General features: G+C 60.5%; 1 protein-coding gene across 1 annotated transcript in view; it reads left to right on the top strand.

Moving 5' to 3' along the window:
* Nucleotides 1-13,694, top strand: part of TMEM255B (transmembrane protein 255B) — a 24,177-nt gene extending 10,483 nt beyond the window's left edge. Inside the window, 7 exon segments of the mRNA XM_032496569.1 lie at nt 2,359-2,448; nt 4,333-4,413; nt 4,986-5,071; nt 5,766-5,925; nt 8,736-8,879; nt 13,091-13,150; nt 13,152-13,694. Coding sequence (XP_032352460.1) covers nt 2,359-2,448; nt 4,333-4,413; nt 4,986-5,071; nt 5,766-5,925; nt 8,736-8,879; nt 13,091-13,150; nt 13,152-13,259 — 729 coding nt within the window. The 3' untranslated portion in view covers nt 13,260-13,694.

The raw sequence follows: 13,694 nt of genomic DNA, 5'->3' as shown, positions 1-13,694 counted from the left end.
ATAGCAGCCTCTGCCCACCTCCCAGCGTCGTCATTGTCTCTGTAACTGTTCCACTCTTCAGTCTAGAGGGTGGAATCTAATCACCAGAAATGGCTTCACCATTATCTCTGACCTGAGAGCCGCCAGTCACGTCGGCTTCTGCTGCTGCCCCGTTGCGGGTGGCTTACTGCTCTCTCCCCAGCCAGACAGACTGAGGAGCCCGTGGTTTCGCTGGTGGCTCTGCCATCGGGCGTGGTCCCCGTGGCCAAGGATGGAGACGTTATGGGTCTAAAGCAGTTTCCTCCCCCCACCGCTGTCCAGGTGGGAGCACTCAAACACATGCTGGAATCTTCCGCAACAGAGTTTAAAATCCTCAGACTAACTGAAGTCACTTAGAAGTCGATGAGCATGTCCCCTGGGGGGCAGGGCATCAGCCTGTGTTGGGGAGGGTCCAGGCTGTCCTCCCCGCGCCCCCTCTGCCTGGGGTCAGGGCATCATGGGCCCCTTACGGGCCCCTCCCCTTCTGTGCAGAAGCCCAGCTGGTCTCTGCTGCCCCCAGGACTGGGTGGGTGGGGCTGACACAGAACGGCTGCGCAGGCAGATGAGGCGCATGTTCCGAGGTCCTGGGTGCACACGGCATCTCTGGTGGGAAAATGAAGTCACTGATTCTACCTCAAAGCAATTTCAGCCACCCCAGCAACAACCATCAATAACCATTAATAACTGCCAATAATTGCCAGTAACCGTCAGTGACTGTCAATGACCACGAGTAACTGTCAATATTACTTTGAGGGCACAGGTTTCTCCCTGACTTTTCCCAAGTGAGGATTATCATCACCCACCCATTTCTTTCTTCATCAAATGTTTCCCAAGCATGCATGGTGCTGAGCTGGGCACTGGGTGGGGAGACTGGTTCACGGACTTAGAGCTGTGCACAGAGCATGGGGGGCTCTGGGGGAGGACGGGGAGAGGCGGTGGAGGCAGACAGGGCTGGGGGGTCTGCTCCCAGGCTGGGATGGGAGTGGAGCTCGGTGGTTAAGGCTGAGACCCAGGGGCAGCGCAGCTCTGTCCAGCTCAAGATGTGTCGGTTCTGTTAATAGTTTCAGAGAACCAGCGTCAGTTCTCTTCACTGCTTGTCTGTTCTCCGGTCTCTGCTTTGACCTTTGTCACACCTGTGCCCCCAGCTTCTGGTTGGTGGGACCCAGCAGGCCCACAGGGCGTTTATTCAGTGCACGGATAGTCAGAGGGGAGATGAGGGCCAGAGAGGCCAGCAGAGCAGAGACCGAAGGACTGGACGCAGCTCTGATTTGCGATGTTGGGGGCCTGGCTTCACCTGGAAGCAGCTCGTGGGGGCTGCGAGGAGGGGAACCCAGGGCACGGGCTTGGCCCTCGTATCCCATCCTGTCCCCTGGAGCAGCCACTGGGAGCTTCATGCCAAGACTGAAACCAAAGTCCCGGGGGTCAAACCAGCCCGAGTGCCTGGTGGAACCAGTGAATACTTCAGATTAACCAGGGTGGGAGGGAGAGGCCGTGTGGAGTCCGTGACCAGGGAAAGAAGCAACCAGCTGACGTGGGAAAACAGCTTCCAACGGAACTATGCTCTCTAAGGTTACAGACGGAGCTCTGCAGGCGAGCCCTGTGCTCTAGTCGGTGGCTCGGTTTTCACAGGGTTTGGGTGAGAAACTCCACAGTGACTTTAGGCTCCTTTGGGGACTGAGCACTGGTTCTCAGGCTGTGGTTGTGGCCACTGGAGAGAGTGTAGGGGTCCTGGTGTGGTTTGGAAGGGTTGACCCTTGGCCGCTCAGTGGGGAGGACAGACGGGAATTTTTGTACTATTTTTGCTGTTTGTTTTGGTAAACCTGAAATCATTCATAAGAAAAGATAGAAAAATGCTGAAGAAATGGCCCACAGATGTGAGCAAAGGGCCTCTGCCTCCGTGAACACAGAGGAGTGTGTTTGAGGGCACAGGGAGCCTTTTTTGCCCATCAGCTCGGAAACCCCGGGGCTGGCCCTAGGCAGCGTCTCCAGGCTTCGGGGGCGGGCGGCAGGCTGCAGGAGGAGCAAGCCTGCAGCGTCCTCTTGGGTGCTGAAGCGCGAGACCCTGCCCACGGAGCCCCGACCACGAGCGTGGGTTCCTGCGTGTCCCGGGAGTCCACCCCGCAGAAATACTCACACGTAAGCCCAGGGTTTTACGTAGAACCGTGTAGCAGCATTGCAGTTGCAAGACGTCGCAGGTGGTCACACTGCCCTGGAAGCCCCATCACCTCCGTGTGGGGCGGCACTGCACGCTCTGGGGTCCTCGGCCCCTCCCTTGCCTCCAGGGGCCTGACGCTGGCCTTGAGGGTCCATCTGTGCTGAGCCCTGCCCTTCTGCTTCCAGCTGGTGGCAGCCATCGTGTTCATCAGCTTCGGGGTGGTGGCCGCCTTCTGCTGCGCCATTGTGGACGGCGTATTTGCTGCTCAGCACATTGTGAGTTTCCTCCACTCTTCCTGATGTTGGTCTCAGTTACTTTGGGTTTTAAAAAATCTGCAGAGCTAAGTTTCCTTTTGCAGGCGCAGCTCAGCACCCCCACTCTCTGTCTCCCCACTGGTGTTGGCCGACTGCGGTCTTGTCCCTCCTGCCCCTCGCTTCCTCCCGGGCTGACCCGGCTCTCCCCGCTGCCCCGCCCGCAGCCCCAGCACATCATTGGAGCCAAAGTCCTCAACTCCCCACTGACTCTCCTCAAGCCTCTTTAAATCAACAGTCTGCTGCCCTATGACTTCCCAGGTTTTTAGCTCAAATGCGTCTCTCAGGAGGCGTGGCAGAATCTTCTGCCTCCGTGGCACCTGGCGGTGTGGAAGTCTGGGCAGACGAGTCTGGCAGTGGATCTTTGAACCCGAGCCACATCGGACGCTTGTGGCTTGGACCTGTGGGGCCCCCTCGGCCTCGGCACAGATCACATGGGGTATTAGTTTTTAGCAAATTGAGAGCAGGTTGCAAACAAAAGATTAGATCACCGAACACCATGATTGTGAAAATATTAAATTGCGTTAAAATCAGCCAGGGCAGCCAGCCGAAGGCAAAACGCAAGACCCGTTGTCAGACTGCATTGGGTGTTTCCGGATCCCTTTTCTGTGTTTGTGGAAGTTCTGTTGCACGGTCAGGAAGCGGTCCTTCAGGTTCCAGTCAGGCAAGTCAGAGAGCGTCAGTTGGAGTGCAGTGCAGCGGCCGTCCTCATCAGAAGCACCGAAGCGCTTGCCTGACCATCAGCCCCGTTTCCCTTGAAGTGAGCCAGCCCTGGTCACGTGCAGTGGTGCTTCCTGCATTTGTCCACCAGTTGGTACTTTCGTCTTAGGAGTCAAAGGTGGGGAGACCGTCGGGTCTGTGCTGGCGCTGCACCTGCTGTCTGCTTGCCAAGGGGTCTTGACCGTCACCCTGTCCCGCTCGAGCCCCCTTCTCAGCCCCCGTTCCAACGAGGCTGCCACAGTGAAGTCATGGCTACGTTTCCTGAGGAACCTCATTAGGCATTCTATGGCCTTGGACAGAAGAGACTGGGCTGAGATGCAGACTCAGTCGCGTTCACTGCCCCACCTGCCTCCAAGCTTGTCCACGGGTACAGCAGCGTGTGACCGTGCTGTCGGGGCTTCTGCTGTGGACAGAGTGCTCCCGTCCCCCAGACTGATGTGTTGAAACCTTACCTCCAGAGAGATGGGCCCTTAACAGGCGATGAGGCCCTGAGGGCTTGGAAGGAGGGATGGACAGATGGAAGATGGGTGGGTGGTTGCGGGTGGAGGGATGGAGAGACGTACGAGTAGAGGGATGAATGGATGGGTGGCTGTGGACGGAGGGATGGAAGGATGGGTGAGGGGTGGATGAACAAATGGAGAGATGGATGAGTGGACGAGTGGATGCAGGGAGCAATGAAGAGATGGTGGAGGGTTACGTAGATGATTGATTAAGCCATCAGATGGACGATTGGCTGGTTGGATGGATGAGGGAGTTACTCTGAAATCCATCTTGCTCCTTTCCTAGTAGAAAAAAGAGTTTTGCTTTTAGGAAAAGAGGTAGGAGCCAAGGGGCCTCTCTGGGCCTTGTGTGAGTGCACAGCCACCTCCCTTCAGCTGCCCTGTGTCGACCAAGTTGGGGGAAGACGTGTCCATCCGGCCACAGGGCAGGGTGCCTGCTCGCCCGCCCTCTGGGCACAGGAGCCCAGCTGCCCGGGGACGAGCCACGTGTTTCCTGCCTCTCGGTCTCCTTCTGGGAGGCTCTGGTTGGTGTTGGCGTCTCTGCTTTAGACTCAGCGTCTGAAGTCGCCTCTGGTTGCTCTGGATTTGGGGCTGAAACCACTCCATTCCATTTGTGCCTTGTCTCCAGGAACCCAGGCCCCTCGCGGCGGGAAGGTGTCAGTTTTACTCCAGCGGAGTCGGATACCTGCACGACGTCTACCAGACGGAGGTAAGCAGTGGGGCTGGTCTGGCTCCGCGACCCGGTGGTCTCTGCCCCTTGACCTCACACACGCGGGTGGCGGGGGTCCTCCTGCCGGTTGCAAAGTGCTGGGGGAGGGAGGAAGGTGCATGTTTCTGCCCCAGTCTTGCTGCTTTCACATCAAAAGCTGCCCAAACACCTGCTCCCCAGTGCCGCAGGCCCCCGAGGGGAGGCCTCCGGGTGGCTTGGGGTGTGCCGGCTTGGTCCAGTCGTGCTGCTGGGAGCCGTCCTCTGGACGCCCAGGAAGGCTCTTACTTAGAGGGGCCCCCGCCTGGAGGCGTGCTGCCTGGAGCCCTCTCCCTCCCCTTGTCCAGTGAGTGTTGGCCACCTGGCCTCCTGGGGTGGCTGAACCTAGTCCTTGGACTCCTCCCAGCCCTGCTGCACCCGGTCTTGGGGAGGGAGGGGTGGGTCAGGCGGCATGGGCTCAGGAGGGGCAGTGGTCTGACTGAGGGGCAGAGTGGCTGGGTCCCCCCTTCCCCCAAGGGAGGCCCCTGCCCACCTGGAGTGAGGACGGCGGGGACCTGAAGGGTCTCTGCTCGCAGGTCACCTGTCACTCCCTGAGCGGAAGGTGTCAGCTGAGGGTTAGAAGCAACACCTGCTACTGCTGTGACCTCTACAGCTGTGAGAGGTGAGAGGGGCCTGACGGCTGGGGGAATCAACCCTCCCTGCATTGTCTTTTAAATTTTGTGTTATTAGCTTGAACGCCTACATTAGAACTAGCAGGGAGCTGAATGTTTGCTTCTTGGGGCCCCGTCTCTGAATTGTGGAGAACTCGGGGGGTCTAGGCTGCACCCCCTCCCTAAGAGCGGGGATCTACCCCGTTTCCACCCCAGTCAGGCTACTGGCAGCTCCTCGTGGCTGGGGCCACATGATGAGAAGCCGTGCTCTAGACCCTGCACAGACCTCCGCAGGCCCAGGCCACGGGGCCAGGATGAGCCTCACTGGGGCTCACCCTCCCGTGTTCCCTGCCAGGGCGGCCAGGTGGAGAGGGCTCTGCCGTCAGCCTTTCTGCCCTGCTGGCTCTGACGGCGACCAAGTCAAGGTTCCATCTCCCAGGGCCTGTGTTTGGGGCAGTCTTTCCTGCTCAGAGGCCTGTGCTCCCTCCCCAGATGGACACCAAGCTCCCTGGGGACAGCCCTGCCCCGGGGCTTCCGGGTGCGCTCGACAGACGGCCCTGTCCCTCCACGGTCAGGGCCCCGGGCATTCTCAGCAAAGGCCTGAGCACCTGGCCGGACACTTTGTCTCTGAGCCACCCTGCTCGCGGGGTGCGTCCCCTCCGCGCAGGTGTGGGTGACACTGTTGTCCCCCCTGCCCCCGCGCAGCACTGAGCACCCTCCCCTCTACTACGAGTTCGTGGGCGTGAGCAGCTGCCGGGACGTGCTCCACCTGTACCGGCTGCTCTGGGCCTCGGCGGCACTCAACGTCCTGGGCCTGTTCCTGGGCATCGTCACTGCGGCCGTCCTGGGGGCCTTCAAGGACGTGGTGAGTAACACCCGCCCCGTGCTGAGCAGACCAGGCCCAGGGCCCCGTCACCCTCACTCACAGATAAGGGGACAGGCTGGTGGGGCCCCAGCCTCAGGGCTGTGCGTGGAAGCAGGGCCCTCAGTCCCCTCCTTGCCTGAGGCTGGAGCCACTGAAGCCCACGCAGGGGGCACGACTTCAGCCGCAAGGGGACCTGAGCCTGGCGCCCCCACGGCTGTGTCCACGTGTGGATTGCCAAGCTCAGATGACTGTGAGGCCAGCCTCCTGGGAACGGGCTCCAGAGTCTGGGGCCTCCGGGGAGGGGCAGCTCGGCAGGGCCCAGGCCGGAGGCTGCTCTCAGGTTCTCCGCAGGGCAGTGTCCTCCCCAGGGACCCGTCTGCTCTGACTGATGCTCTCACTGGGGCCAGACGCCACCTCCTGCAGTGTCACCTTCTTCCACAGACACCAAGGGGAGCTCACAGCCGCCCGGTGTCATCCAGTGCTAACGGAGACACAAACGTGTGCAACACAGCCCCCGCAGGCCAGCCCCCAGCCCCGCTTGCAGCTCAGACTGCCATGTGGTGGCTTGTCACCACAGCCCGGAGGCTCTGGCCACTGGCCACGTTTCTCAGCTTACCGGGAGCTCCCGAGATGTGACATGTTTCTTGAGGGTTCTCTGGCTCCAGACAAAACCTGAGACGCCACGGAGACCCTGTGCCCCATAACCACAGCCGTCCCGGCCCTCACTGGGCAGTGCAGATGCTTGGTCGTGGGATGTCTTTACACTCATGAGGGACGAGTGTCCCATCCTTCGAGGACGAGGGCCAGGAAGCCTGGCGTCCGCAGGGCCCCACGGTGCATCTGCAGAATCCCCCGGGGTGGGGGCTTTCCTGCTGTGTCTGTGTTAGAGCTTTGCCCCTGGCAGATTATAGGAGAGCGAGGTTAGACCAGACTGACTCGCAGTGTGTCTGGTGAGCGTCCTGCCGGCCTGCAAGCTGGGGTAGAGGTTGTTGGTCTGTCCCCAGGGATGGCGGTCAGCCCAGTGGGTTTCCGGAAGCAGCTCCAGAGCCCACTGAGGTTATGATAACCTTGCTGGAGTGTTCTCTCGGGAAGGTAGTAATACCCTGGGAAGGCCCTGGTCACACAGGCAGGACATGGAGTTCTGTAGACTCTGGACAACCTCCTTCCATGAACCCAAAGCTCTGGGGTGTTGTAAGAAGCAAGGCAGGTGATTCCTTAAAGCAACTTTAACGGACCTTATAATTTAGGAATTATCTTAAGGGATGAAGACACTTCACTGACCACCCAAAGCCCTCGGCACTGAGGGCCAGGAGGGCAGGTCACAGACAGCTCATCCTGAGGGGGGCCGGGCAGCCGGAGTCGGGGGAGCCTCGGGTCTGCAGAGGGTCTCCCGGGGTGGGGTTGTCCCAGCATCGTGGCCACACTTACAGACACCCGGCTTAAACTCAGCTGAAAACCTGTCTGAGTGAGGAAGGGTCTGCATTGGCCTCGGGTATGAGAAGGCAGGTGGGAAGTCCTGCTGGCCCAGCCGGAGTCACATCGCAGTCACGGGGGCACAGGGGTGACAAGGTGGACAGGTGGTTATGCCAGACCGGGCAGACGCAGGACGGGAGGCTGGGGGTGGGGTCCAGCGTCCCCCTTGGAGTGGCCGTAGTGCCCTGGAATGAGGCTGCCTCGTGGGAGACCCCAACCCCTGTCCCCCCGGGACCCTGAAATGCTGAGTAGGGCCAGGCGGCTCCTCTCTGGCCCTGACCCTCGACCCTCTACCAGCCCTCTCAGCCCCAACCCCCAGGCTCTCCCCTGTGGCCGGGAGGCCCCCCAGCCACGCCTCGGACCCTGATGGCTCTCCGTGGCCTTGGGACACGGCTGAGGGCGGAGCTGGGTGGGTCAGGGCATGTGCAGCTGGCGCTCGGCTCTGCTCGTTGGTGAATAAGGTGTCAGGGCGTCGAGGTGGCAGAGCTTGGGCTTTGCCTTGAGTTTTCCATCCTGTATCCCTGCTTTTGAGCCATCTGCTCCCTCCTCGGAGTTTGACTGACTCCTTGATTCAGTTCAGCGACAGGCAGGACTTGTGCTGAGCTCCTGGTAGGAGGGCCTGCCAGGCGGGGCAGCTCGGGGGGCTCCCCGCTGCCCAGCCCAGCCCTCAGCCGGCTCTGGTCACCTCCAGTGCTGCGATGAGCTTTCAGACCCTCCGCCCCTGCTGTGTGGCCCCTCCCCGGATCCACAGTGCCTGCCCCATGGGAGTCAGGCGGGAACTGGGTCCGTGCTCTTAGGGAAGGGTATGTCTCTGGTCTGGGAACCCTGAGTCCCCCAGGGGAGTGACTGGCCTCCCTTGGGGGAGGAGTCTGTCCCACAGCCCGTACTCTCCCGGGGCTGGGTGAGCAGCCAAATCAGGGCCCAGGTCCTGATTTCCCCTGGGGAGTCAGAGCCTCTCGTGAACTGACGGGAGCAGGAGCTTGGGAAGTTCTGGTCTCGTCCGTGCTTCTCCAGAAATCCCCACAACCAGAGCTCTCGCCCACAGCTGGGCCACGGGAGCGCCTGTGCGGAGGGGCCCCCGAAGCCAGCCCCTTCCTCGTGGCAGCTGCGTGGGGACCGCACGACACAGGCCCCTGCAGTGGCCTAGGCTGGCGGGTCCCTGGGACAAAAACCGAGAAGACGGAAAGCGGGACTGAGTCCCTTTTTAGGGAGAGAGCCTGGCTGAGGACTTGGGGCCCAGAAGGACGGCAGCTGGGGGATGAGCTCCTCAGAGAGGGGTCGGGTGGAGGGGCGCCCGCCTGGGAGGGTCGGCTGACGCGTCTCCACCCTCCTGGCAGGTCCCTCTGTCCCAGCGGGCCTGTGGCCCACCCGCACCGCCCCAGATGCTCTACAACCCCGCCCAGCAGGTCCTGGCCTACTCCGGCTTCTGCCCTGCGCCTGCAGCCCTCCCCACCTGCTCATCCTTCCCGCTGCCTCTCCAGGTAGGCTGAGCGTCTCCAGACTGAAGCCGCCGCTCACGTCATGGGCAGTGGTCACTTAGCCGTCGGACAGGGTGCGGGGGTGGAGGTGCAGCTCTGGCTGAAGGAGGTCAGGGGGCCCGTGTCTTTCCCTCCTGACGTAATAGGGCAGTGCTGTCGGCTTGGACCAGCAAAGGATTCGGGACAGTCTAAGGGGACGTGGAGGGTGACCCTAGGCCCCTCGCCTGGACGTCCAACAGCTCTAGGGGGCATTTGGGGTGTCCTTTGCTCTGTGTGGCCCTGGTGACCCAGCCAGCCCACAGGGCTTCCTGTCCAGAGTGAGTGAGCCACCCACCCACCCACACATCACCGACACTGGGGCACTTGCACAATGCTGGCCTTGGGGCTGCTGTGGGAAAGGGGGCATCTTGTTTACAGAGCAGTGCCCCCGGCCCACCCTCCCGCTGCCGGCACACCCCCGTTGTGATGACAGACATGTCCCCAGCTGTTGCCTGTGTCCTTGGAGGCAGAGGTTAACCTGTCTTGGCCCCCGTGTTGAGGGTGACCAGGTGGACCCCCTCTGTGGTCTGTGTCAATGACAGTGGTGGTCAGTGACCAGTCCTGGGAGCTCCTGCTTCCAAGGTGTGGGAGGGGTTTTGTTTCTGCCCTTGGGCGGGCGGGGGCTAGGGGATGACGAGGGGATGCCCAGACCCCGGCCGTGTGTTGTGAGGTCACATGCCTTCATTTGTTTGGGGGGCCAGCGCCCAGAGAGTGACATTGGCAGGACGTGACGCCAGCTCAGGATCGGTGGCTGCCGGGGAGAGTTCAGCGACGACCTTATCTCCCTGTGGGATTGCCCGTCCCCTCCTCTGTGCCCAGCTCCTTCTACTTGCCTTGAGAATGAAGCTGGTGGCTATGCACCCAGGGCGTTGGGGGCCTTGGAATTCATAGAGGAGGCCAGGACACAGCCTGAGGTCAATGCCACGCCTGTGCGGAATGGTGGCGCACAGGCTGTGCTGTGGGAGGCCTCCACCTGCCATTGCGGGTTGACCAGTTAGCCAGTCGCCATCCTGCCCTGTGGGACCTGCAGGGTGGGTCCTGAGTCTGGGCATGAGAGGCCCCTGTGAGCCCGGTCTCCACTGGAGAGAGGCCTGGCTCCAGACCTGGGAAGGGACTATCCAGGGGTCAGGAAATGAGCTGGTTGCTGGCGCCCCCTGGTGGCGTCACTCCTGAGGGCGGGCACGCCCTGGTGTCACCGGGCACAGCTTTCCCAACACCCAGGCCATACCTGCAGTCCCCACCTTGCCCAGAAGTGTCACCCGCATCCCACCTCCGGGCATCCTCCCTGGTCCCCATCACAGGAAGGATCGCGTCATCTGGGCTGTGTCCTGTGTCCTGGGGGCTCTGCTTGGCCATCCTCATCTGCTTAGTTTGCAAACCTGGAATGTGAGACCCACAGCTGTAGGGAGCGCTGGACCCTCGGCTGGTTGGCCACCTGTGGTCACAAACCCCAGCTTGAAAATGCAGTCGGGGAGGGACACACACTCCCTGCAGGCTGGCTGGTCTCACCACCCCCACATCCACCTGGAGGCCCCACAGCCGCTCCCACACACGGGAGCTCCCTGCCCTGGGAGGGAGGCCATGCTGTGCCAGCGTGGCTGGGAGGTGGAGGTGACCCCCACAGGGCCCCTCCTCTGGTCTCAGCCCTGACATTCGGGCTGGGTTGTCACCAGCCTCCTGCAAGCTTGGCCAAAGGGAGGACTAGGGGAGGACAGGACCTCATCCTGCTGGTGCTGGAGGCCGACAGCAGCTGGTGCTCTGCTTCCTGACCTCGGGCGCTGGGCGGCGTCCTGCTCCTGTCCCCTCAGGGGCTGTGGTCCTTGCAGGAGTACAGGGTGGGGCATGGCCTCCATCCACGCAGCTCAATGCTGATGAACGGACCACTTTATCCAATGTTGGACCCCATCCTCATCCACCTTGCAGCCCTGGCTCTTCACAAACAGCAGATGCTCCCCGTTCTCCCTCCCGAGGAGGCCTGGGCTCCCCTCCTGGGGCCTCATCAGCCTTTACACCAGCGCACATGTGAGTGTCATTTCACAGACGTCAGTAATCAGATTTCCGGGAGATGACAGTCAGGGAGTCTCTGTGTTTCCTGAGAAGAAAGACACAGGTTGATGCTGCTTCTGTTGACCAGCAGAGGAGGGAAGGGAGTGTTTCAAGTGCTCCGTCAAAGTCATCAGCAGTGGAGATGCTCTCACATAACAGCAAGCAGCGAGCAGCTACTGGTGGGCTGTTTTGAGCAGTTAGTCAAAAGAGAAATCTAGAAGGGAACCCACCTTCCTTGCTCCCAGGACCACCTGACCAGGACGTGCAGGGAAGGGCTTGGCGCCGATGAGCTTTCAGGAATAGGACATGCCGACAATCAGCTTGCATCCCGTAGCTAAGGGACCTCACGTCCTGTAACCGAGGGACTTCCTGTCTGTTCCTCTGACGGGGTCGCCTGTGTGGACAGAGCCTGGTTTGCTCCGTGGTTCCTGGTGGTCTACTCTGTGATCCATGGTGGGCTGCCCCGTGGTCTGTGGTGGTTTACTTCACGGCTCCCGATGGGTTGCTCCGTGGTGGTTTACTCTGTGATCCATGGTGGTTTACTCCGTGGTTCTTGGTTGCTCCGTGGTCCGTGGTGGTTTGCTCCATGGTTCCTGGTGGTTTATTGTTTCCTGCTGGTTCGCTCTGGCTCCCACTGGTTTGTTCCATAGTCTAGTGTGCTGTAGTCCTGGTTTTCTCAGCTGCTGTCTCCTGTGAAGCACCGAGCAGACACGTGCTTGGTGGGAGCTGGGAGCCCCTAGCAGACCCCAGAGGGTGTTCTCTAGAGGTTTGCTTTGTCCCCTGAGGTCAGATAAGTGTGAATTTGAGAGAAAGGAAGAAAGAGAGGTGGGCAGGAGCCCAGGGCCCTTGGATTCCAAAAGCCCCAGCTGTCGAGCCTGAGCTCCAGCTTATGAGAAAAGTCTCCTTTCGGATCCTGAGGCCTGAGGCATCTCTGGAGTTGGGGGTGGGGCGGACTGGCCTCCCCAGGACCTGGGTAGCTGGCAGGCAGGCAGCAAAGGAGCCATACCGTATGGCCACAGACTGGAGCCCGCACACATGCCTGTGTCCTGTTGTGGGGGGAGCTCGCTTTATTTGTTTAATACTGGTTTAAAGCAGGCATTTTTAACCCTTAGAAATTAAGAAGTAAAAAGAAACTTGAGGTTTGTTGACAGGTGGAAAAAAAGCTGGAAATTTCATTGATTTAGAATCTGTGCCACTGCCCCAACGTTTCCTTCACAGAATCACGTTTTCTTGCGTCTACGTGTATAAGTGTGGCTTCTCCAGAGAAACAGCCGATCGGGGTGTGTGCGCATAACAGACTCAGACACAGATATGTCTGCAGCTACAGGTGTCGATGCTACAGACAGAGGCGTACAGGTAGAGAAACGGAGGTAGAGAGAGAGTCGGAAACCTGCAGGGCAGGCCACAGATTGGAGGCCCCCGGAGGAAGGGATTTTGCAGATTCGAGTCCCGTCAGTCTGGAGGCAGAACTCTCTCTTCCTCAGGAACCTCAGTCTTTCCCTCTTTGACTGATCAGAGGAGGCCCACCCACAACGGGGAGGGTGGTCTGCTGATCTTCCTGGTAATCGTGGCTAGAGAACACCCTCAAAGTGACCTCCGGACGGTCTGAGCAAAGATCTGAGCAAAGATCTGGGCACCGAGGTCTAGCCAAGTTAATGCATAAGGTTAACCATCACACTGTGTTGAAAATATTCATGTTCTTGGTTTCTTTTCCTTAAAATATGAAGTGTTGAGTCAACCCAGGGCCCCTAACAAGCCGTGCAGACTTTTCCTCAGACAGGGTTTGCATGACCATGTCCCAGCATTAGGCCGGTCGATGGCCATCCCATCGAGGGTTGATACTGGTGCCCAGCAGGCAAGGCCAGGAGTCAGGGATCTGCAGGGCATTCCCGCAGGTGGTGGATTGGCGTTTGTGCAAAGGGGGCCCCGCTGGGCTGAATTGGGCCCTCCGTCTGGCCCCTGGGAATGCAGGCTGATCAGGGAGCAGTTCCCACTGGGAGGGCCTGGGTCTGGGGAGACTGAGCTGGGGGCGCTCCGGAGGGCGCTGGTAGGCATGCTCCTGGGCTGCACGTGGAAGTGTGTGTGGCTGCCCTCCTGCCGACTGAGGACACTTCTCTGTTTAATTGCAGCCCTCCAGCGGCCTCCCGGCCTTGCCCAGCGCTGACCTCTCTGTGTCTGAGGACACACAAGCCTCCGTCTCAGTCCAGCTCCGGCTGTGGGGGCCCCCCCAGCATGCCCCCTGTCTATGCTGCCACCCACGTCCTCCTGGGGGAGAAGCCGCCCCCTTATGCACCCTGACCAGAGCCGGAGATTGAGCAAAGTCTCCTTGGGGTTGTTAGAAAACAAAGCTGTGTCTGCAAGCCCTGCTTCCATGGCCCAGCCTCCTGGACACGGCAGAACACCTTCCAGAGTCTGAGCCCCTTCCCTCCCGGGGCGCATCACAGGGGCACAGAGCCCCGGGGGCCGTGGGCAGCACCTCCAGGTCAGCTGCACACCAAACTGCCGGGTCCCCACGAGGGCCCCTCGCTCGCTGACAAAGCAGCTTCACGCCCTCCTGTCATCCTCACTAGTCATTGCGTCATTTTGCGAAGGGCACGTGGCCCCGTGCCGTGAGAGCAGGGGCTCTTGGAGGGGACATGCTGTGGCTGTGTCTATTGGTCGTGTCCCCGGGGACACGTCTGCTCCAGTGACCGGACTCCTAGATTCACACATAAACGCTGTTTCCAAAGCCTG

The sequence above is a fragment of the Camelus ferus genome, chromosome 14, assembly GCF_009834535.1.
Source record: "Camelus ferus isolate YT-003-E chromosome 14, BCGSAC_Cfer_1.0, whole genome shotgun sequence".
NCBI classification, from domain to species: domain Eukaryota; kingdom Metazoa; phylum Chordata; class Mammalia; order Artiodactyla; family Camelidae; genus Camelus; species Camelus ferus.
The sequence above is the reverse complement of the archived record's forward strand: the minus strand, read 5'-3'. Positions and strand labels throughout refer to the sequence as shown.